General features: G+C 39.5%; 1 protein-coding gene across 1 annotated transcript; it reads right to left on the bottom strand.

Annotated features, from left to right (window-relative positions):
- Window positions 1–23,838, bottom strand: Capn6 (calpain 6). Its single transcript, XM_045140189.1, has 13 exons — window positions 23,691–23,838; window positions 16,745–16,924; window positions 9,589–9,720; window positions 7,935–8,143; window positions 7,226–7,418; window positions 6,536–6,729; window positions 6,223–6,300; window positions 5,929–6,115; window positions 3,753–3,875; window positions 3,383–3,585; window positions 2,700–2,821; window positions 2,211–2,347; window positions 1–1,624 (listed from the first exon to the last, which is right to left on the bottom strand). Exons 2-13 carry the CDS (start codon window positions 16,907–16,909, stop codon window positions 1,442–1,444), a joined length of 1,926 nt encoding a protein of 641 aa, XP_044996124.1. The 5' UTR covers window positions 16,910–16,924; window positions 23,691–23,838; the 3' UTR covers window positions 1–1,441.
- Between the last annotated feature and the right edge of the window lie 1,185 nt (window positions 23,839–25,023).

Consider the following 25,023-nt stretch of genomic DNA (forward strand, 5'->3'; position numbering starts at 1 on the left):
TCAGTTTATTGAATATGAACTTTATTGTGATGATATGCTTTGTGGTAAAGGTACCTTAAAAGTTTCACAGACTGCAAAACTTGGTAGAAAATGAATGAGCTTTACAAAACCCTACAAAATATATTTTTAAATGATGGCATGCTGGACTAGACTAAGTACTACAACTATGTTTCTTTTTCACCATTGCAGAAGCATTGAACTACTGATGCAAGTAGGGCTTGGGGGTAAGATTTAGAAGGGCTTCATGGAGGAGGTGTCATTTATGTTGGGCCTTGAATTAAGTAAGGGTAGAATATTGATAGATGCAGATGAAGGGAAGACATTTTATACTGATTGATTGGGAAGGAAATTCTGTAGAGTACTGAAAAACAAGAAGGCAAACAAATGCCCCAGGAAGTGAAGCGTCCCAATTGAGGGAAAAGCATGAGAGGTCTGGGCTGAGGCCCAACATCCCAAGTTCCCACATGGGGTCTTTAGTACCAGTGATATTAGAAGGCACAGGACAATGGGCTTGTTTGTAAACCTAGCAGCAGCAAGAGGTTTCACGATGCAGTCAGGGGCCCCAAACTGGTTGTCCTTTTATTCAATGGATTCTTTCATCCATTCCATGTGTGTGATACTCCACTCCCACTCTTGCCCACTGACTATCCTAATGGTAGTTCGTGCGCGCCTATATGCGCGTGTGTGAGTGTAGGTATGTGTATGTAAATGGGTGGGGGACCAAGGCTTTGTCTCCCACTGCAGCTCCTTCCATGTTTCCCTGTTTTGGCACACAGCTGGATTCCAATTGCTGAAGCCCAGGCTCTCCTTGCTAAATAGCCTCATTGAACTTCAGCTTTTGATTAAGCACCTAGGAATCTTCCTCAACATGAAGGTAGAACACCATGGGGGATGACGGGTTAGGGTAGAGCTATATTTTCCGGAGGTGGTGATGGCAGTGATGGTTGTGGCAGTAGTGATGGTAAGGGCTAGGTAAGCTCTAGCTACTGAGTGAAATGCTGCTGTTATGTCTGTAGTGTCGGTCAGGAGCTAGGATGTCAGGCTAGACCAGCTTGGCCTTGATCACCCTTCTTCCTTCTTCAACATGCCCTACAGACAAGATATATTGGCCACCTGAAAAGAGCAAAGACCTTTTTAAGATGTCCAGCTGCTTGATATTGTCCTACTTGAATCTCACCCCCGGAAGGCCCAAAGATCTTTTCTGAACAAATATCTGTATTATCTCAATGTAGGACTGTAACCTCCCCTCTCCAGCTGCTGGAGGTATATAGGCTATGTAGCTACTGATGCTACTTGGATTGGAAGGTATGGGAAACTTATCAGAAAAGAGGAAAAGTTAATTGAGAATTTCTTTCTTTCAACAACTGTGAATCATAGCTAAGACCTAACACCTGACATTTAAAAGGATGGAAAACTGCCAAGATTCTCTGACGTTGGAGATTTAGAGCTCGGTGAGGTCATCACTCGAAATAACCTTGAAGCTGATGTGGCCTTGCTTGACTTTGGCAGTAGGGCCACCCTTATTTCGCAGGTACAGGGACTTCAAATCACGGCAATCACTGGGGTCTGCATCCAGTGTAACCTGCCCCAAGAACTGATCACAGAATTTTCTGCTGTTCCAGACCTGGAGAGACAAGTCAAGGAAGAGGGAATGAGCAACCATCTGTGAGACTGATACTTGCCTAGTGTCATCTGCAAATGGTGATCTTGGGAAGACTGCTTTTAAAACCAAGAGATCATTTTTATCCTTTTCCTGGTGGTGTTTGGTTGAGAATATGATATCTCAAGCAATAAATATGAAAGCAGAGCTCAGGATCATCCCTGACTAGATTAGTCACCAAGAGGTAACTGATCAGAGATATTACTGATAATACTGCCAGATGGAGTGATTCATTCTGAATTAGCAATGTAAGGGCCATCAGAACTGGAACATGCTTTCCCTCATAAGACTTTACAGTAGAGGTGTTCACAAGTGCACCCATGAATATGCTAGCTTCTAATTACAATGAAACAAATGCAAGAGCTTTAAGTTAGAGATGAATAAGGAAGCCAGATTTTTGCTTAGTGCAAAGTGCTTTGAGAGCAAGGCAAGTAAATAACAAAGTAGCCAAACTTGGCTTTGCATTCTAAATTTATGTGAAAAACTTAGGATAATCTAATATCTGACAGAGAATATGAGCGACTCCCTTAGTCTCTTGTTCACGTATTACCTGAACTATAATAGGTATGTCAGTGGTCCTTCTGTAGAAAATGGCCTGGGTGTCAAAAATGGCATGTATGGTATTCTTCTGGACAGGGGAGCGAACTTCTTCCTTTCCACACTTGATAACCAAATATGGGTTTACAGCTGGAACAAAGTGGCATTTGTTTTTAACACAGTGATTAAGATTCCTTTTCTAGATAAGCTAGAAGCTATTTCATATAATCAAATCTGTAACTTTTCACACAGCACTTGGCACTACAATGACCTAGGAATCAACACTTTTGCTCCCTCTTCCCTTTCTGTTGCCCATATTTCATATACGAATATAAAAATGAGTATTATGTAGATTTTGCATAAAGTTAACACCCCATTCTCTACCATGGTTGACATCCATTGAAACTTCTCTAGACTGAACCATTGAGGAAAATAATTTATTTAGTATGTAAGCTAAATAAAACTAGATTTGGCATTCTCAGAACTCCCTTGAAATTCTTACTTTCATTAGCATACTTCTTCTCCAGACCCTCAGCACTGTGAACAGTGATCTGAGTAACTACTTTTGGGTAGCCACGTGCCAGGTTCCAGCAGGACATCTTGGGCATGTCCAAGGTCAGTTCCCTAGAACAATAAAAATATGTCATCTTGTGATGTTCACATCCCTTGGCAAGGTGATCCTGCCTGAGCAGCCATCACTGTTGAAAAACATGAGAAGGTGGATGACATAGCCCATTCCTTCTTAGATATGGCTTATATTCTAACAGTATGGTTTCCTTTCCTTTGGTTTTAAACACCAGCACATAAAGATCAGAGTAGTTATGGCTGGATGGAAAAGGGTAGCCTTCATTGGTGACCCAGTACTTAGAGCATAATAGAGGAGCAATGAAAAGTGCCAGCTGTTCAAGAGGAGATAGAATCAGCTAGAGAACAGAAGATAAAATACAAGTGAGAGAGCTTAGGCTACAAGTCTCTTCCCCTTAAGTGGTAATTTAGAGCTCTGAATCACAGACTTGCAATGGGGAATTTTCCATAGCCCTACTTTGAGAAATATTTTGATCACTGTCATTTCAACTTTGATCAGGTTGTCCCAGTGAGGCTATGGATAAAAGAGAATGGGAGAAATGGTTTATGATCAGAAGTAAAAAAGAGAACAAGAGTTTGAACAGCTTGCCAAGGAACAACCTGAGCTGGACAGGCACTTCAGAGAAGATTCTCAGTAGAAACTCGCTGGTGCGGCCATGCTGGAACATGGTTGGGACAAGAACATAGTTGCCCTTCTTCAGGTACTTGCTCAGAAACACAGTACGTGTATCAATATAAGTAGAAGTCCCAGCACGCTCCTGGATATACAGGTGGTGGAGGCGGAATCTGCGGTTCATCTCCACCTAGAAATAAAATAGCCTGAAATATTCCATTCTGATCAAATCAGAGTGGTTGAGGAGTTGCGTTGGAAGGTCCCAGACTTTATTCCTTCATAATTCACCCAAGTCTAAACTGTTGTGATTTAAATAGTGACTGTCTTCCTTCCCATTGCTCCAAATGCCAACCTTACCTTGAAGAGCTCAAAGCCAATGATGTAATTGTCAGGTCTCCCCATTCGGCGGTAAGTACGCAGGTCCTTCTGTTGCAGTGACATGATGACTTTGTGTCCATCCTCAGGCACAGTGAAGATGTACTAAAGGCAAAAAACAACAACAAAACAAACAAACAGACAAACACCAAAGAGCTGAGTTAATACTCCTGTTTCAGATAAACCAGACTAAATTTAGGGGATAAAGCCTAAAATTAGGAAGCAAAATCTGGGGTTAACTTCAGGGTTTTGCTATCAATCAGGCAATGAGGTCCTAGATAATTAATTCACTTATTAAGTATAAATCATTACATTTGCTTCCCTTTATGCACACCACTCACCTGGTGAAAGACAACCTCAGTCTTAGGACTTTGATACCTAGAAAGTAGGTTTTATTTTATGTTTTGCTTATGTGTGTATGTGTGATGTAGTGTTTGTAGGATATGTGTATATGTGTGGGCCCATGTAGCTCATCTCCACCCCCATATGCTAGCCTGTGGTGGGATGAGCATGCTTATAGTGCCTGGAGCAAAAATATCATTTTTCTGGCTCCATCACTGTTTCTCTGGGTCTTCTTTTGGGCCAAAGTCTCTTACTGATTCCAGATCTTGCCCTTTTTTTCACAAGCTGCAATGATTCTTGGGTCTCTGCACTCCTGTGTGGGACTGGTGTTACACGTGAGAGTGCTCATGCCCATTAATTTATGTGAGCCCTGAATGTTTGAACTCTGATAGTCTCAAGTCCCCTCAGACCCTCATGCTTGCACAAGAAGTGCATTTAACCATTGAGGCATCTCTTCAGCTAGAGAAGATATACCTTAATAAGTAAGTTCCTGATAAGTTATTGGTTTTCTATTATTATTAACCCTTTGTTTTAAAAAGATAAATATAAAAGGTTCCAGAATTCATAAAGACAGAAATCAATGTTATTTTACTAAGCCAGAAAGCGTGCATTTCCCAGGAAATAAGATCATAATGCCAGCCCAGATTTATAGTTTATGGAAGGACTGAATCCACTTCAGTGTAGAATTTATGTGTGTTACCATCATGTTAAGAGAAATAATAGTCCTGTCCCAAATCATTGGCAAAACCATCTGGGAGAAAAAACTAAAAAGCCTCAGAATTTTTTCCCTATCTCTGTTTCTTCCTCCCCATTTAGAATGAAATAGAAAACAGGTATAAAACCAAGATCGCCAAATGTCAATCCTATGAATGTGTTTACAGAGAAACCATTTCCCCAGTTTGGCTTATGTGCTTGATACTTGAAACATTTCTATGGTTGTAAATGGGTGTGAGGTAGTGGAGAGTAATAGGAGCTTGCATTCTTTGGGTATAATTAAAAGGAGAAGGGTAAAAAGAAATTATGACATAAGTAAATGAGTTTTGACAGTCCTAGTGTTCTCCAAAATGCCTGCATTATCAAATGCATTACCAAATCAGAATCCATAGAAAGGAGAGATACCCATGGATAATGAGGCAATAATATAACTAAAATTCTGTTTCATATAGTTTAGATATTAGCACATCTTCATACAGTATATTATAAACTTGGGCTTGGAATGCTTGTATTTCTTAAAATTTGATGTGTGCCTGGCCTGACCTCTTATATGTCACCTGAAATAGGGTTGCCATGATAAAACAATGAACAGGAGTAATGGGGAAGTGATTCAAATCCTGAGAAAATTATCTTTCTCTAGAAGAGAAAAAGCAAGCCATAATGATGGGTTTCAGAAGTGTGCCCTCCCTGAAAACAAAAAAGAGGGCAAAATAGCGAACGTGCACCCAAGAAAATGATTAGGCAGTAAAGACACATGAGGAAGAAGTAGAACATCGTCTAGAGGCAAATCTCTGGGTAGTATGAAACCACCACAAAAAAGCAGGAGCTAAGAATTGTACTAATCCATCTCAACAGAAGATAGACAGCTGGGGAAGATGATTCTGATTTGGTAATGCAGCTAAGGCACATCTCTGCAAAACATAGTCTGCTGGATCTTTCAACCATCTGAGTCAAACCCTAGAGATCCTGGTGGATGAATATTACACAATAGCTACAAATAGGAGACCCGATGCTAAAGAAATGCCCCAGAGAGGACCAAAGTGAGACCTGGGTTTCCATTGGCAGGGTAACTTGGAGGTTAAGGAAAATAGCTGACTCAAACCTGGGGATTTTGCAGGAAGGTGTCACGGTTGTTATAGCAGCCTCCTGAGCGGTTCATTAGAGGATCATCATCCACAGTCCAACATCCCAGCACTGATTCCAGCTCCTTGCGGCCAAAAACAGGGTTGTTCACATTGCGACAGACATTTAGTTTTTGAAAATTCTGGCAAAAATCTTCCAGGCTCATCCTGAATGGGAAGAGTGTGAGAAAGAAATGAAAATTGCATTTAATACTTACCTCTTGTAGTTCTAGTCAGAATACCCAATTCCCTTGGTACGGAACACCTCTCCTCACCAAAACTCTCCATCATCAGACATGACAAGTCCCAGGTTCTTACGATCTGCCACATTCAGTTGCTGCCATTCTTCAGAACTAAAAGGAAAACATAAAAGGATAAGCCTTTGTGCTTTTCAAGGTGTCAAAGAAAGAGAATGCATGAGGATCAAGTCTGCATTATCTTAACGTCTGGCTGGGTTACAGGTAGCATGCCTGACTAGAGCTCACAAAAGTCTCTGTGCACTGAAAGCCCACAAGCAGTTTGGAGGGAGAGGTTTGGGAAAACTACAGAGCTTTGGAGATATAGCAGTGAAAGTAGGATGGCACTCACATTTCACTCCAAGGGCCACTCCATTCTTGTCTTCCCAAGGGATTCCTCAGACGAACCATATACAGTTTCTCAGCACTGAACACTTCTACAAGTCTTTCTCCAAGACGGATCTTGCGAATGTCAGTCATCGTGTAGGTGTGACCCTTCAGTAAACCCCAATCAGTTTCAACTTCTTGTTCCTCCTGACTAGGAGACTGAGAGTAAAGAAAGATGCACATGAGCGTATGGGGAGACCCATCTACCTTGGTTGGTTTATCCCTTTTGGTTGAAGCTAGTTCTCTCTATGCAGACAGAAATCTGATCCTGAAACCTAACATAAAGAATGTAATATAAAAACAAATAACTCATATTCTAATTACTCATTGTGGTTCATTGATATGAAATAAATTGGATATGACAAATCCATTCCTTGAGCAAGTCAGGTGCTGAGACAAGAGGAATAATTTATCAGAAGCTAGTTATTTACACCAGTGTGGGTTCTGAATACGTCCTTGGTGGAATGACTAGTTCAGAAGGATAAAAAATTAATGCTTTTCAGTCTCCATGCCAGGACTCTATGCCTATGTTAGCTTTCTGAGCTTTTAAATGGCTTTTTGTGGATCTCAGGGCTAAGGGTAATGTTCTCCCCTAAACTGTGTAATCTTTTGTGCCAGGAGTGAGCATAAGAAGGTTGTTTTGGTAAACACAAACCTCAATAGAGCAGCAAATCAGACCGCCTTTGGTGAATGTTTTGTACAGTTCTCTGAACAGCTTGTACTTCTCCTCAACAAGTTCAGTGTATCTTCCCTTCTGCATGTCAACAGTTTCAGCCAATGTGCCCGTGAAGTCCACCATGATATCAGTGATGGTTAAACCATCCAAGGCCTCATAACATCCCAACAGCCTGGAGGAAAATTTACAATGTTATCTTTGTAAAATTATTTATGTTGGTCACGGACATCATGTTCCCAAGAATTAAAACGATTCCTGCTCAACCTTTCCTAGCTGGTTTTACACGAGATATGAAGTGGAAGATATTTTGAGATTTTCAATCAGAGATTTCTAGGTTTAGGCTATGCTAGTCAAGGATAGTCCATGCTGAAATTTCTTTCTACAGGCAGATAATAGACAAAGAAAAGTAGAACATGATAATTTCATATGATATGCAAATTCACATCAAGAAAGCATGCCTAGGAAATCTAGGGGAAGAAAAGGATTTAATGGAAACCAAAACTGATTTCTTCTTCCTTTAGGATTTCTAAGAACCACACCCAGGCTCAAAGCAATGTCTTGAATCTGACTGTGATCCAACTGAAGTTTAATTCTAGGGTTGATTTTAAAGAAAATGAGCTCCCAAAGACAAGTGTGGTTTTCTTTTTTTCATGTGTCCTGACCACAGATTAGTCAACCCCCTCCTTACTTTGCATAAGCTTTTTCCAGTAGAGCATTCCAAAACTCATTCATGGAGGTGGAGAAAGAGAAGACCAGATCTCCATTGATGGTGGGCAACAAGTCATCAATCACTACCTCAGTCCATTCTCCAAAATGCCAGAAACGGAAGCGAAATATTCCAGCATATTTATCTGGTTTTCGTGGATCCCATTCCTGTTCCTTATGATTTGGAATTGTCTGGAAAGGGAAAACCATTCAATCAAGTGTTATTCACAAGAAAATATCCAGATACTGAGATCATAATAAAGTACTAGCAAAACCATATGGCAAAAGGAAGCATTCCAAATATACATGGCTTGAGTCTATTGGGAAGATCTAAGTAGGGCATTTTGTCTACAACTTCTGCTCCTCTCTTTCAGCTTCACCTAAGTATGATATTACTAGACCTTTTCTGTATACACAGAATGGTTGGGATGCAATTAGGAGCTTCTCAGATAATTTATAAACTAGATGACGAGAAATGGATTATTCACATAGACTTGTGAGTGTGTGTGTTTAAATATATAAGCAAGTTATTGAAAATATAAGTGAGGGCCAAAGAGACAGCTTAGTGATTAAGGCGCTAGCTTGCAAACCAAAAGACCCAGGCTTGACTCCCCAGTATCCACATAAGCCAGCTGCATAAGGTGATGCATGCACCTGGAGTTTGTTTGCAGTGGCTAGAGGCCCTGGCATGCCCATTCTCTCTCTCTCTCTCTCTCTCTCTCTCTCTCTCTCTCTTTCTGTCTCTCAAATAATAAAAGTAAAAAATTTAAGTAAATAAATAAAAGCAAGAAAAGTAGAAGACCAATTCCAGTTTGTTTGTCAATGTCCATTCTAAAGTTCTCATGTAGATATACTATATAAAATATGATATTTATTACTTGTATGAAATTCTCTTTTTATAATAATTATTTCCATGAGGAAAATGTTAATTATACCAAATCAAATGTTCTTTGTCCTAAATACTTTGGTTGTTTTTAAACAGAAACAGTTATCTTTTTGTATTTTTAAAAATTTATTTACTTTATTTATTTGAGAGAGATACAGCCACATAGAGAGAGAGAGAGAATGGTGCGCCTGGGTCTTCAGGCACTGCAGATAAACTCCATATCCACCTTGTGCATCTGGCTCATGTGGATCTGGGGAATTGAACCAGGTCCTTTGGCTTTGGAGGCAAGCACCTTAACCACTAAGCAATCTCTCCAGCCCTACTTTGTTGTTTTATCAAAGGAAATTGTACTATTAATCATCTATTAGAAACTTTTCAAGGACATGTTTCCATCTTTCTCAAGTTTTTGTTATGCATGAACATGTTAGTGACTATATAGTTCTTACTGACTTTATACCCCAGTAGGTACAGAGTCTACAATATGAAAAAATACTAAGTCAAAGCACTGAAAATGGCAAGAAAAGATCAAGAAGTATGTGTGACAAAGTACATAGAGTAAAATGTCAGTGATAGGACCTTGATGCATATGGGTGGTTTGTATAAAATCTAACTAATCTGTGTTTGTAACAATTCTTATAATGAAATAGAGGGAAGTCACTAGTTCATGCCTCTAGCTTCAGGAAATAGAATAAGCTAAAATTATTAAAGCAGAATTTTGAAATGGAATGAGCTCCCATAGAAGTGAGAATACCTTTGTCCAGTGAGACTCCTGAACAGCCAAGCAGGAAAAGGCAGGGACCATTGACTTGTGCCCCAATCTTCCCTGTATCAGCTGGTGGTTGCTGATGTTTCCCACAATCAGATGGGGATCATCACAGATGTCCTGTGGATATAATAGTTGGTTATATAAGAGTACAGGAAGAATTTTACAAGATTCACTGTGAACTGAACTAGGCAGGTGGACAACCTAAGATAGAGTTGGGGTTAAAGGTAGCTAGGGTTTTGATAGATGGGACAAAGGAAAACTTAAAGGGAATTGTATGGAAAAACACAAAACAGTACATGATCAAGGCACAGTAAAGGGATCATATGAGGAAATGAAAAAAGAAATTCAATGAGGGTATGGGGTGAGAGAGGATAGAATATGCTGGTGGAGGGACTGCCCTTTGGAAGAATTTTCACCACAGCAATGAAATTTGAAAGATGAGAACGAAGGATTAGGACATTACATTTTGATCCCATTTTGTAGGATAAGATTTTTTTTTTCTGCAGCACCTGTTCTTGGTAAAGGGTGATTTCACTTAAGAGACAAGGTCTAGTAGACGTGAATATTAATGCATCTGCCTCTAGGAAAATGAGTTAGGAGTCCTTACATGAAGCCCCTTTCTAACATAAAGCAAAAGCAATAGCAGTCTCCATGGCAACAAGCTCCCCAACCCCCTTTCTATGAATCTAGATGGCAGCAGCATTTATAGCAAGTGTTAATAGACCATGCATAGGAGATTGTCAACAAACACAATTTCCACAATGGAGATTCCACAGGGGTCTGGACAGAGACAGGGTAGTATGTGTGTTCACACAAACATATTATTCATTAGCTGTGTCATTCCCACTGTGCATAGGAAAATTAGATTTGCATTATATAGCTACAAAAATGAACTGAAGGCCCAATGGGGACACTTTCAAAGTATAATCAGTGCTTAAAATGTAAAAATCCCAAAATTTCCCCTGGTGATAGAATAGGTGCCACAGTGATGATGATGAGGCTTGAATTCACTGAATTCAGTTAGGCCATTGGGCAAGGGAGAAATGTGAAGACATAACAGGTAGAAGGACTGGCATAGGCAAAGGCATAGCAGCATACATGATACCATAGAATTGCAGACATGATTGTGTGACTCAGAGCACCAGCACTTGCAGAGTTCAAAGGCATCAAATACCAATGAAGTCTTGATAGATGGAGACAGCTTCATGGAGGAGGCTGTTGGCCTGTACCTTGACATTCTGCTTACCCAGCAGAAATAAATCCTAGTTGCAAATGGAAAGAAAATCCAGACATATACCCTTTTACAAATTATTAAAAAGATGGCTGTATTTTTCTGGTGCTCAACTCTTTTTTTTTTAAATGGACATAATTCTCCTTCATGAAGGGTCTGGTCTACAGAATAAAACATTCCATATATTCTTTAAAAGCCAAAATAACTCTGGACAGAAATCAGCATTCTGGGCAAGGACACATCCAAAGTGAAGATTAATTGGGCAACCCTCTGCCAAAAGGATATTGTTAGATGGGCTGTCACTTTAGGATTTTCTGGTCTTATTTGTTTAAGATGCATGTCTGGTGCCTTATCACTACTTATTATCTTATTAAATAGTTTATGAGTTGTCATTTGCCATTTTTTCATTTATTGAACACAGAGCAGGTGTGTTGGATGAGTTAGGTCCTGGTGTTTTCTTCTCGTCTATTTCTTTGCTTTTTCTAAGATGAAACTAAGCATAATTTGTCCTCCCCAGATCAGACATTACCATTTTATTTGGATGAAGATGAAAAGTTACACAGTGATTTCCTGGAGCTAGATGAAATATAACATAGTTTCCTAGCATGGAAAACAGCAAAGCGATATGTAAAAAAAAATGTGCTTTCTATTAGTAATGTAAATTATTTGCTGGCTTTATGTAGAGTTACTAGTGGTAACAGTTACTTTATAATGTCTTCAATTTCCATAAGAAGAGATCTGTGACTAGGAAATATTTTTGATATATCAACTTCTCTCAAGACACAAAGGGTCACATAAAACAGTAAAAAGGCATAAAAACAGACACCAAATTGAGGAACTGGGTGATTATTGTCCTGTAGATATGCATTGGATGTTATTTTGTGTGTCTATGTGTAGACATTAATGTATATATAACATATGTTATTAGCTGTGTGCAATCATATTAGAACATAAATTTGGGGAGAAAACATTTCATATTCTCCCTTATAACCTCCTCTATTCTCATTTTACTTCACCACTTCATATAGGATATATATTTAATATGAAATGTCAAAAGTTCAGAACTTTTAGAGACTATTTAGTCAATCTCTTTATTTTACATCTGAAGAATCTAGCTCACAGAAAGGCAGGAACTTGTTTCTCTGATTATCTATCTAGTTAATAGGATGCATAGAACTGAAGTTTTTAATTCTTCATTTAAAAACATATCATTAGGGGCTGGAGAGATTGCTTACTGGTTAAGGCATTTGCCTGCTAAGCCTAAGGATCCAGGCTCGAGTCCCCAGATGCACATGGTAGCACGTGTGTCTGGAGTTTATTTGCAGTGGCTAAAGGCACTGATGCACACATTATTTCTCTCTCATAAACAAAACAAAATATTATTTTAAATCATACCATAAGAGAATGACCTCAAGACTTCAATTGGTCTACCTCTTTGCCTTTACATTTGTCAATGGCCCTATGTCAGGGATAATATTGTGCATCTCTTGAAGAACAAAGATGCTACCAACTTTTTCATTCAGCCGTAACAGTATTATATACTCAGTATCATATACTTAATTTAATACTCCATTTTTTGAGGCAAGCCCAACAGACTAGCCTTTTTTATGAAAGAGAGTGAGAGCAAGATTGGGAAAGAGAGAGGAAGAGAATTGGTGCACCAGGGCCTCCAGCCACTGTAAGTAAACTTCAGATGCATGTGCCACCTTGTGTGCATGTGAGCTTTTGTGCATGCATCACTTTGTGTGTCTGGCTTTGTGTATCAAATCTGGAGAGTCAAAGATGGGTTCTTAGGCTTTGCAGGCAAGCACCTTAACTGCTAATCAATCTCTCTAGCCCAATACTCCATTTGTTTTTGCCAGAGACTTCTTTTAGGTTCTAATTTTAGGATCAATATCTCATCACTAGGCATTGATTTCCTCAATTGAATTTACTATGAGTCAGTCTTCTACTAAATGTAAGTACCAAGATATGGAACATAGAAAACAAATATTTATTATGCCACATCTTCTACCTCTTTCAGGAACTTCAACATAAAAGACTAGAAAGTAGCCAAAGAGTTAGAAAGGGAAAAGGAAAGGAGCCAGTGCAAATCTAACAGCCTAAAGCATTTTTTTTGTAATGACTTAAAAATACAGAAAAAAAATTTAATGGAATGGCTATTTATTGGCATTTCCTATAGTTTTGTACACACTGGATATCTTCCAGCTGAGGCTAAGGAAGGAGGCTGGAGGGATTTTTCTGGAACTCAAGCTAAGACGCAGAGTACAGATGAGGCATTTCAGCTTAAGTGGGATTCATAGAGAGGTCACAAGTCAAACATTAATAATATCTGGATGGCTTGAGAGTAGGATAATGATGCTGAATTTCCAATGGCTCCAGCTGTGTTGGTATAGTAGAGACAAGCCTAGAACTGAGTTGTTAAGGCAAAAATAATTTCGGGGGGGGGTACACACAAATAGGAAGCTGAACATGAGTAAAGCTGGACCATTCCCTGCATGCCCTCATGCCAAACCAGAGTACTCTGTAGGCGAGTCATCTTTGCTAGGAATTAAATTCTCTTAGGAACCATACAATTATTTTTACTTCCTATCCCTTTCCAGAGACCTCAGGGAGAAGGACATGTAATTATGAGGCCTATAGCCCTGCACAGGTCATTCCATTTGCACTAGCCACATCCAAATCTTTAGCCATTTTTTTATTAGTTATATACACAGTGTGTATACAGCCATGTTGGTACCATCGTTATCCTCCTCCCTGTCTTTCCCCCACCTAAAGGACCCTCCTTGTTGTGGACTGTGGATTGTGCATTATGGGGATAGGCATCACTTATAGGGAAGAGACATAGCTCTGTGCATAATGTCCCAACTTGTGGCTCTAACAATCTTTCTGCCCCCTCTTTCACAAATTTCCTTGTATGAGTGACATTTGATAATAAACATTAAGATCTTGAGTAAACTTCAGGAACTGCAGGAACATAACATGCTCCCTAGAAAAACAGAATCCTGATGCATAATCGTGATTTCAAAGGCAGTTCGTGAAACCTGCCAGTCCTGCAGGTAGGGACATGGCCAGCCCTACAGTAGGTTCCTCATTCCCAACCATTCCCAGAATGAGCAAGGGGCTAACTAGAACAAAACTGTAATTTAGGACCTGAGATCTTAGTGAGTTCATCTGAGGAACCATGACCTTATTTTAGAGAACAAAGCCATATCTAGATGAGGCGCTTATAGTTACACATGGGCTCAATTTTGTACCAGTCTCTCAAAAAGTTCCTATTTTGGTTTCCATTTGAACATTTTTTTCATCAACGTAAGATTTTCTGGGCTGGAGAGATTGCTCAGTGGTTAAGGCACTTGACTGAAAAGTCTACTAACCTAGATACAATTCCCCAGTATCCCCCATAAAGCCAATGCACAAAGTGGCACATGTATCTCCAGTTTATTGGCATGAGCTAGAATTTACTAGTTAACTCTGGTAGCTCAGTGTCCATCCTCCCAACTAACATTTTCCTATTAGCTTCATCCAAGGCTATGGTGGTGACTTGCACAGAGATTGTCATAGACGAGGTACTTGAGAAAAGATTGTCTCTCCCTTTAGGCTTAGTAATGCTGTGCTCCCACAATGATCTCCAAAGGAAGAAGATGGATCAATTGTGCAGTATCAACACTGAAAATGGATGTGCAAACTGACTGTAAAGAAAATACCTACTTCTGTAAAAAGAAGAGACACAAATAAAGCAGACAACACAGGAGAGAGAACACTGTTGTGGGTTTGGTAGTCAAACATAAATTCAAATCTTAGCTTAGTAGTTTGATCATGAGTAAACCTTTATGTTCTCTTAGAGACTCATTTTCCTTGTCAATATGATGGGTATAATATATACTGTTACTTTTTTAACATCAAAATAATTATTAGCATATCTACTTTGCTAAACTGAAATAAATAAGTACAAAATGAAATACTGTATAGAAAGCTCCAACATGGAATCTGAACCATAATAAACATGCTGTAAATATTGACTCCTTTTCTACCCCCACCCTGTTCTCCATCTGTATCTGTCTCCATCTTTCTCTGTCGCTCCCCCCTCCCGTTACACATACTTCCCTACCGTTGAAAGGGCATTGCTTGCCTCAGCTGAAAAATGGACTTATTGTCATGGTTATTGCTAATCTATCTAGGATTATATCTACAGAATTTGGATGATAAAAGCAAAGGACAAAGGACTGTGCCAAGACAGAGGAGGAAATATGTGTCTCAAGACAAGCCAGCACAGGAAGTACTGTCTCTGCGGTTCACATCTGGAGAATGGCTTCATGTTGACTTGTAATTTTGCAGCCCACCAGATCCCCGCCCCCAGTATCCACTAGGACCTAAAATTTATTAATCATTCTCTCTTCTGCATCTTTAATCTCAGCTTTACTGTCTGCTCCTTAGTCTATAAATATGTTCAAGTCTATCCTGTGTAAAAAAGATACCACCCAATACACTTATAATTTCTATATTCTTTTTCAGTTGCTTCTTTCTGTCCTGCCTGGTATCTCTCATATTCAAATATTACAAAAGAGCAATGTCCCATTCATGCATAAGAGTGGCTTCCAGAAAGAATATCTCTATTTTCTTTTCTTTTTGCATTGTTTTAATTTTTATTTATTTATTTATTTGACAAAGAGAAAGAGGGAAAGAAAGAATGGGCATTCCAGGGCCTCTAACCACTGCAAACAAACTCCAGATACATAACCCCCCTTATGCATCTGGCTAATGTGGGTCCTGGGGAATCGAACCTGGGTCCTTAGACTTTGCAAGCAAATCCCTCCAGCCCATTTCTATTTTCTTTATGACTTTTGGGGGAAGGTAGAGATCTTACCTCTCTTCATTCCCAAGTACTATCTAATGAATTCTGCTAATGTTCCCCAAACTTTTGTTGAAAGTCAGCAAAGTTATTTGCATAGATGTCAACAATTGGAAGCAGGTAGACTTCTTACATTCTTCCTTTCACTTAAAATTTTTTTTTGACTGGAGATTGAACATAAGACCTTTGCTTTAGCACTGAGCTGCACCTCCAAACTCCAACCTCCAGTCTCACACATTGAATGGCTATCATTTATGAGCAAACACTAATCCTTCAAATTTTATAGAAAAACAGTCTTCGTGTAACCAATGTATCTTGGCACCACCTGGTGGTAATCTGTATGAACTAAAGTAATGTATTGAAATTGCATGTAAGAAGTTGTTTAAATGACAGACATTGAAACTGAAAATGATATTTGCCTTCTTAAACAATGCAAACATAGAGCTTGTGACTGAGCTGGTCCTAAAATCATGTAGAGAAACTTACTTCATTAGACAGAACAGCTTCAGAATTTTAATCTTGTGTAGTTCTAATAACTTGTATTTTACAACAGCCCCCAAGGGCTCATATACCTCACATTGGGGAGGAACCCAAGGAGAATAGCCTTCTGTCCAATTACGTTCTTTGGATATATAAAGATTGCTAGCTATTCTCCAGACTCACAATATCTTATTATACATTGAGCTCTCTTCCTGTATAGCTTATGAAGCAGTACTATTAATAACTAATAATAGGTATTATTAACAAGTAGGAGGTGAAATGCTGTAGTTCTACCTGTGTCCCTCTGGCCAACAGGCATAATGGAGGAAATCCTACAGTACAATCCTACAAGTAGGTAAAAAGCCACCTTCACTCGGTGCAAACTCCATCCTCTCCCTATAGAATTAATTTATTGTAGCTCACTGACTATCTAAGGAGATTTTCTCTTCCTTAGTCTGAGATTATCTTTAAGTTGCTATGATAGTTAACAGTGTAAGTGATATAGTGAATCAAGTGGAGTTTTGAATCAGAAAGAAGTCTAGAAGATAGCAAGTGGGGTGGGAGTGGATGAAAGTTACCTGGGGGCGTTTCCACACAACCTTCCCTGGAAGCAATCGGTTGTAAAAGAGAGAATCATTCTCTGGCAGAAATGTGGGGTCACAGAAAAGTCGGCCATCTTTGATGCATTCTTGCTTCAGTTCCTGGTACTTCTGGTTTCTGAAGAGCTTCAGAGGAGGACCCATAGTGTCCTGCTGTACCTAGAATGAGGAGGAAGTTTTCAAGTTTACCTGAAATTACATAAATAGAAATCATCCCAGTGGCTTCACCCCAGAGCTAAGTACTTCAAGTTTTCTTTCAAAAGAAAAGTCACCATGTTCAAGAAAAGAAGGGTCCAGGCTCAGCAACTAATAAATATGGGGCCTTGAGTGAGCACCTAACCATTTTAAGGGCTGTTTCTTTTTATCTGCAGAATGAAACAATATGCCCCTACTAATTTCACTGGTGAAATAGATAGTAGATATGAATATTGCAGCCTACACATAAATCATAATAATTTAAAGGGCAATTGTCCATTTCTATCATGAAGAAACATCTCAACAAAGTACACCTTTAAAGTTTAAGAGGAAAGAAGAAGAATCACTATAGCATATCCAGAACACGTTGTTGCACTTAGTGCACAAGGGAGAAGCAGCTGTTCAATTTTAACAAGCCCTTTTTTACAATTACTTTTATTTTATTATTTAAAGAGCTTCACATATTCTAGTACTGGCTGTGAAGGCTAATGCAAGAAGCAGAGCTCAGCAGATGGCCTCCAAAGACAAGAAAAGATAGAGATTGTATGGTCTTTTTTTTTTTCTTCACAGTGTAATGTACAATCATTTGCAGACTCTCAAATCAAAAGGCAGACTCTGGAATTCAATTACACTAATTTAATGGACTGGAGATTCTTATCCTGTGGTAATACTCCGTTGTTTTCTTTTCTTCAAAAAATACTGTAGAAGAAGAAAAGCTCACATTGTTAAACAGAATTAATATAGCAGTTCTTCAGACAGTCTATCAGATTCCCCAACACTCAAATATTCTTAACACTATTTTTTTCTGAATATACCTTGAAAGGCAAATTTGATTTTAAGTAGCTTTGAGTGATAGAAGACTTTTCAATGTTTTGACTTTATGCATAAAGACAGATTTTCATGATACCACTGATATTTTATAATAAATGAGGAGAGTGTTATAAAATGTTCATGTTGTCAGTTAACTAAACCATATATTCCAGAGAGATAACTATATTATATAATACAGTAGGACTGAAACAAAAAAAAATGACCATTGTTCAGAGTTCTAAAAGCCAAATTGCAAAAACAAACCCCAAATAGGCTACATTCTCACTTTTAAAAGTATCTCTAGCCAAGTGTGGTGGTGCATGCCTTTACTCCCAGCATTCAGGAGGCAGAGGTAGGAGGATTGCTATGAGTTTGAGGCCAGCCTACAACTACATAGTGAATTCCAGGCTGAGCTAGAGTGTGACTCTACTTTGAATAACCAAAAGAAAGTAAAGTAACTTTTACATATCTGTAAGGCAGTTGTTGATTTTTTAGAAGATGGGATTTTGTGAAAGGTGAACAGGGAGGGGGTCAAGAAAAAGTAATGGGAGGATATTTTGATCAAAATACAGTACATACATGCATAAAGTTTTTTAATTAAAAAATTTAAAAATAATCTTAACAAAACCATAATATTAATCAGACCTCAATCTTATCACATCCTTCTAGTGTCACAATGAAATACCTTATTGATGAAATACTCTTCCCATGTGAAAACCATACAAATTTAATTTTAATTTCTGCTGTGCTGTTTTATGGCAATACTATTGTCATTCTTGGTGTAACAAACATACTCCTCTAAATCCAAGCAATAAGAATCTGAATGTAACCACGATTTTCCACAGCTATATTTATTGTCAATTACTTTTCAAATTGAGGGCTTTAGAGACACTGCAAAGCACCAAAGTGCTTTCCACTAACCAGATTTCAGTCTGTTCCTGTGTTTTAAATATTACTGTATTTCATTGTATTTGAAAGTATGGGTGGCATCAGTAATAATTTTTCGTTAAGCAACATCAGAGCCAACCTGAATGTTTGCCCAGTCTTTCTGGAGTCTATTCCAAATGGACCCCAATTTTCATGTGCTGAAAGTTTTGACAAACTCTGCTGTGCCTCTTGTTTTCCCTAGAAGGCTTGGTGAATTGCCAGAGGCTGGGGACTACAAATATAGGACAGTCTGAGGCAATTAGAGCATTTAGTTTGCCAGAACCTCTAAGTTCCTGAACATTCTGGATAAATGGGCATATCCTGCTCTTGGGAAAGCCACATGTGCTTACAAGTCCCCATTGCAATATTCAGTAACATAATGTGCCTGGCATGTTATAAAGAGGGCTTATCTAGACACCAACATAACATCAATTTAACAAAATGAGGTTTGATTTAAAATAACAGTATGATCTCAGTAGGTTTTTTTTTCAGAGACAGAATGTACAGCTGGTATGGAAGGGTCAAACCTTGATAAGATGCCTTTTGGGTGAGTGTGTTTGCATTTGGGGGGGTGGTAAATGGAAAATATGGTTATAGCAGGCTATGTGTCTGAATTTTAATTTGGGTAAAATTATGGCTTCAAGTCTGATTAGATTTACACAGTAAAACCAATCCCGATTTCTAACTAATTAAGAGGAGAACTGTGTCCCATTTACTTCATGACCTTCTTTTTGTGCCTTGATTTTGTCATCATGACAGGCAGGGTATATGCATCCTGACCCCTTACAGTGCAGCTGTACCTGATGAGATGGTTAATGTTGAATCAATTGTGAATAAGTAGAAAGAGCTCTATGAATACAACATATACAGCATATACTCTACAGCATTGTCATCGTCTGGCACAGAACTGGACATTTGATCACTGTCTCGGCAATATTTGTTGAACAGATGAATGTCCTTAGCGGTAAACTAATGTGTGGCAATTTATTGTTTGAAATGTGCACTTTATACTTTAGTTTATATTATCTTTCTTTTTCTTTGCAGCAGCCATGTTGTGTACACACAATCTATGCCTTTCATTTTGTATTTGCAGTCATGGCAGCTCAGAGAAAACAGCAGCCTGCATAATGCCAGATCTGGTATTTGGCTTTCCATCACATCACATTTCTTCTTTGGTCACTGCTTTTTTTAAAAAGAAAGATTTTTTTTTTTTTTTTTTAGTTCTTATGAGGAAATCCTCCAAAGCAAACATGATGCTCAACTTTGAGGCATTTTGCCTAGAATTTATTGCCATGGTGGATATTGAAAAGGTTCTTTATTTTCATGGCTTAATAATCATGGGAGGATTCAAATCCTTTACATCTGAGGGTTCATCAATTACCTCTCAGAAAACTTTTGCAAACCAAGAAATTTGTACACTGAGATTCTCATAAACAAATTTTCTCTGTCAGAACAGAGGTGTGTGCAAAGGAATAAGTCCTCTTCCCTGACACACTGCACCCGATGATGAGAGGAAAAAGCTATTTATTTGAGGATCATATGTTAGGAAAGTTAATAGAAATAAAAAGTGAGGGCTGTGACTATAACCCAAAGACTCTCTAGCTAACAAGGAGTGGACATTTATGCAGAGGTACCCTGTGGCCTGAGGATTAGTGGCAAGGGTGACTGGACACAATAAACTATGGAATTCAGCATTGAGAAAATGGTCTTCAGCAGGATTATTTGAAGTCAGACACACTGTCTAGAGAAAGAATTTGAGGAACACTGTGCCTACCTAGGTAAGGGTCCTGGTCAGGGTCAGGCCCAGAGTGTGGAAAGCTGGGAAGTGCCAGGGGAAGCTGAGTTTGCCTGTCTCATAGAACATAAGGCAGCAGCTAGCAGAAGGAGCTTTGGCTACTTTCTGGACTTGAAAGCTGGGGGAAGCTAGGCAAACTCCTGGAGAAAATCACCCAGTCTTTACTTGTGGGTCAGTTTATTTCAGAAATCAAATCTATTTCAAAAAAATTATAAAAGAAATGAGATGTGTGGTTCACAAATAGCTTTGGATGTAAGAGAGGAAGGGGGCACCTAGCAGGGGTAGAAGGATAAAATACAGCTTTGGTGACATTGTCTGTGGCTACTTTCTTTTTCTCTTTTCAGTTTTCTCATTCCCTTTGTTCTGTAATTATCAGCAATAACAATAAAAGGATTTGCAGATAAATTGAGTACAGGAGACCCAAGTCTGTCTTGGTACACAGTGAACTCACTTAAGACAACATAATCAGCATCCCTTATCTTCACAACTGGAAATGATGTGACAAGAGACACTGGGCTTCAATGGGAAGAATAAAAATCCAGTATCCACCAAATACCTGAGAACAGGGTTTTCTGTACCTACACAAGCAGATTCTTAGCTTAAACCTATGGCCAAGCATCTAGCAGGGAAGTTAGATGTAGCTGCTCTGATTCACATTGTTGGCCAGTTATTCTGGAATTGAGATGGAACCATAAAGCTCCCTGATCCAGCCTACTCGTTTCTGTAGGACGCACCTACTCTGTCCAGGGAGAAAACTATTCAAAACAATTCAAAGAGAGGAAAAGTATACAATTTCCTCTAATTTTATTGCCGAAAAACTCTATCAAAAATTAAAACGCATCTCAAAATCACAAAAAGAGTATAAGTAGTCAGGAGACCTAGGATCAAATCCTCAATGCTACCACTTAAGCGCAGTGGGGACATGATAGCTTCCCTATCCACCTAGGGCATTATTGGGCAAATCTATTGACGTGAAGAATGGAAGTATATGTGTGCGTGCATGCGTGTGTGTGTGTGTGTGTGTGTGCACGTACATGTGCACACAAACACCCATGTCATGACAAGCATGTGGAGATCAAAGGACAACAATCTCAGGTGTTGCTTCTCAACTTTCTCCCTATTTGATGCAAGATCTCTCATTGTTTACTGGTGTGTTTACTGGGCTCGCTGGCTCAGGGACTTCTGGGAATTGTCCTGTCCCACCTCCCATCTCATTGTAGGAGTCCTGTGAGTACAGACATATGCTACCTTGTCCAGTTTTAGGTGAGTGGTGGGAATCAAAACTCATGTTCTCTCACTTGTGCAGCAGGCACTTTACCCATTGAGCCTTGGCAGCATGCTTTTCGATGGTAAAGGATAAGATTAACAGATAGCAATAGTATTAAGAAACACTTTCAACAAATTAAATCTCAATTCTGTGCTTAGTAGAGGGGTGGAAGTTTGATCACTCTCTTTACATAAGACACAAGTTGCCATTTAGGACACATATAAAATGGCTCCTCTGCCATTCTTTACTCCCTATTTCACTGTTCCTTTTTGGCTGAGTTGTTCTCTTGGCTGAATATATCCTATAAGTCTAATTTTACAGTCCTTTGAGAATCTAGTTATGATTTTTATAGAATGTTATGCTGGAAGGATGCTCAGAAACCAGTTAGTACCACTTCTTTCTTTCAATGTAAAGAGACTTGACTAAGGTTACATAATGACAGAGTTGGCACTAAAACCAGGACCTACTGACTCTTTTCACCACATTTTCACAGTGGTGTAGGAGGGAACATGCAAACCCAAAAGTACAAGGACAAAATTGCTTTTGAAAATTCTCATTGTCCATTTCTAGCAAGAAGGAACTCAGGAGATTTGTTTTACAATTGCAAGCTGTCAGAGGTGAGATGATTTCAAATCAAAGCTAATCAAACAAACTGTTTTGGGGTCAAAAAAGGGTCTTTTTCTGCTTTTAATTTAGGAACTGAAAACTTGCAAGGATATGGAAAGCCTGGTTTTTAACCTATCCCTGACCATTTAAGTGTTGAAGCTTTTCCCTGTGCTCCTCAAAACTATAAGGACTAATAAAGAATGCTATTCCTATTCAAATAAAAAGTTCATGTGTGCACGTGCACACACACGCAAAAACACACACACAAAAACACAAACACATACAAACTGCCTGAGGAATGAAAGAGTTAATTCGCAGCTCCTAAAGAATTTTTTTGTCCATTCACTCAGACTATAAAGAGTCTTTAATTTCACAACAAAGATGAGCAAATGAAGCATTAGCTGAAGTTTAATAAAACATTAATACAAACCAGGATGCTTTTTGCTGAAGCTGAAAGTGACCGTCAAAACAGTAGAATTGGGTGAATTGTCCAAAGTGCTTTTCACCAAACTTAAGTTCTAAATCCTCAGAGACAATTGTTTCTATTACAGTGTGCAGTGCAACTCCTTTTTCCTGCGCCCACCCCCCAAAGCAAGTGCTGGTCAAGTAGCCTAGTTAAGTCCCTGCAATGGTGCCGTTGGTTTGGGGTTCAAATCCTCAATTGCAAATCAAAATTTAAACCAAATCTAGAATCAGACAGAAACAAAATCAGACCAGCGGCTGGCAATGGAATAGCCAAGATCGTCCTGTCGCTAGGGCAAAATGACCCCCACCCCAGCTAGAGAGAAGGAGTGAAGGCATGTTAGGTTGCCACTCCCTCCTGTGCAACAGTGAAGCAACCTGTGCATCCCTGTGCCAGCTGTCTCAGGACATCCATCGGCACACTGTGTGGCTCTACAGTTTTCCCTATGCTTCAGCACTTTTCAGTACCTACCAGTCAGAAGAAGCTAAAATGAAGCCCTGTCAGCCAGACTTCTCCCAAACACACCCCTCTCCCAAATTTGTCCTTGCTTACCAAGTATTTACCAGAAGGCTTGCATACACACATGTACATAAAAAAAATGATCATCTATACCTAGAAAATTCTTACTGTGACACAGCCACAAACGCTGCACTCTGTCCCCCAAAATAGCCAACCAAAATTCTTTTTTGCTGAAGTTCCCAAGCTGCTATAAATATGCATACATTAGATCTGGACAAACCAAAACATTATAATTGCATAGTATGATGAGCTGCAAAGTTGAAGTTTCTTTACATCTCTTAGATGCTGAGTTACCCACAAAATAAAAGTCTAGGCTAAGTTTGTGGATGTCCTCTCTACTCACCTGAGTTATCGCTGTTGCTGCTGCTGCTGCTGCTGCTGCTGCTGCTGCTGCTGCTGCTGCTGCTGCTGCTGCTGCTGCTGTGTCTGCTCTTAACCAGGTAACCCCACTAAATCTGTTCGGTCAGTGCGGCTGAACAAAGATTCTGGCTTTCTTTAACCTGAAAACTATTTGGGCTGTACCAAACTCTGCTCATAGGGGGAGGTGCCTCACAGAAACTTCAGGAGCTATTGCCCCGCCCAGCATTCAGAAACTGATCCTGAGTCATGAGGAAAATCTGGAAGGCTCCCCTGCCAGATGTGCAGACGGGATGCCCACTCCACATCCATCCACCAGCAAATCGGAAAACCCTGAAAGCCACATTAGAAAGCCTTTTCTGTTCCAAGGAGAAATAGGACTTTCAGGAAAGCGGGTCTGATAGGTTTCTGACTTCTCTGTCCCAGCAGCAAATACTGCAGACATGGGCATTATTGGAGAGAGGACATGGAGAGAAAAATGGGGGAGTGTTGGCAAAGTTGTAGAGAACGAGGCTGCAGACACAGCCTTCATATGTGTATCTATAACAGCATGAAGACTTTAGCAGCCAGTAGGAGTGTAAGGGTACTTAGTGGGATGCAAGAGGGAAAAGGACACTTTGTGAAGGAGCAAGTCACACTTGGCCAAGACCAGAGAGACAGGAAATGGATAGAGTTTGATTACATGGCAGCTGTAAGAAGTCTGATTTCTAGCAACGTGCAGTGGAGATTCAGCCAAGCAGCATGAGGTGAAAAGCCCAGAAAATAACAGTTTGTTCTGAAAAGCCAACCAAGAGACTTCAGTGCAGTGCTCAGCCCCCAGTGAAAACTATGTTGAATCCTGCTCAAGGTCCTGCTCCCTTTATCTCAGGAAATGCATTTGGACTGCAGTAGAGGATGTGATTTTCATGTTATTTTGTTGATTTCATGTTCACAAGCTGTGAAGGCCCCCATCATCTCATCCACCAGTTTTCCTGCCCTTGAGCCTGAAATTAATAACCTCTGTCTCTCTATCCCTGCACCAGCCTTCATTCTGGTTAGTTGAAGATATAAGAGATGGAGGGAGGAAGGGAGAGAGGGAGGAAGAGAGAGGGGGGAGAGAAAGAGAAAGAGAAAGCCTAACAAAGAAAGGAAGTATGCTGTCCCTACTCACTGGCTCCATACCAGTATTTCCACAAGCAGATCTGAGCATTTATATAACTCAATCTCAGAGATTTCCCTTTTGACATTTTCCTGTGTGCATTTTATGTCAAAATGGAAATCAACCTAGAGTTGGGGCAATACAGAATTCCAGAGCCCAGGAGAAATGGGCCTTTAAACAG

This window comes from Jaculus jaculus, chromosome X (assembly GCF_020740685.1).
Source record: "Jaculus jaculus isolate mJacJac1 chromosome X, mJacJac1.mat.Y.cur, whole genome shotgun sequence".
Classification (NCBI taxonomy): domain Eukaryota; kingdom Metazoa; phylum Chordata; class Mammalia; order Rodentia; family Dipodidae; genus Jaculus; species Jaculus jaculus.

Excerpts from the sequence above, each read along its gene's own strand:
- Capn6 (XM_045140189.1), bottom strand. The coding sequence starts at position 16,909 with ATGGGTCCTCCTCTGAAGCTCTTCAGAAACCAGAAGTACCAGGAACTG. Across the intron at positions 8,144-9,588 it reads AGGAGTCTCACTGGACAAAG|ACAATTCCAAATCATAAGGA; the intron begins GTATTCTCACTT and ends TTCCCTTTCCAG. Across the intron at positions 2,348-2,699 it reads GAAGAAGTATGCTAATGAAA|CTGTAAACCCATATTTGGTT; the intron begins GTAAGAATTTCA and ends ACTTTGTTCCAG.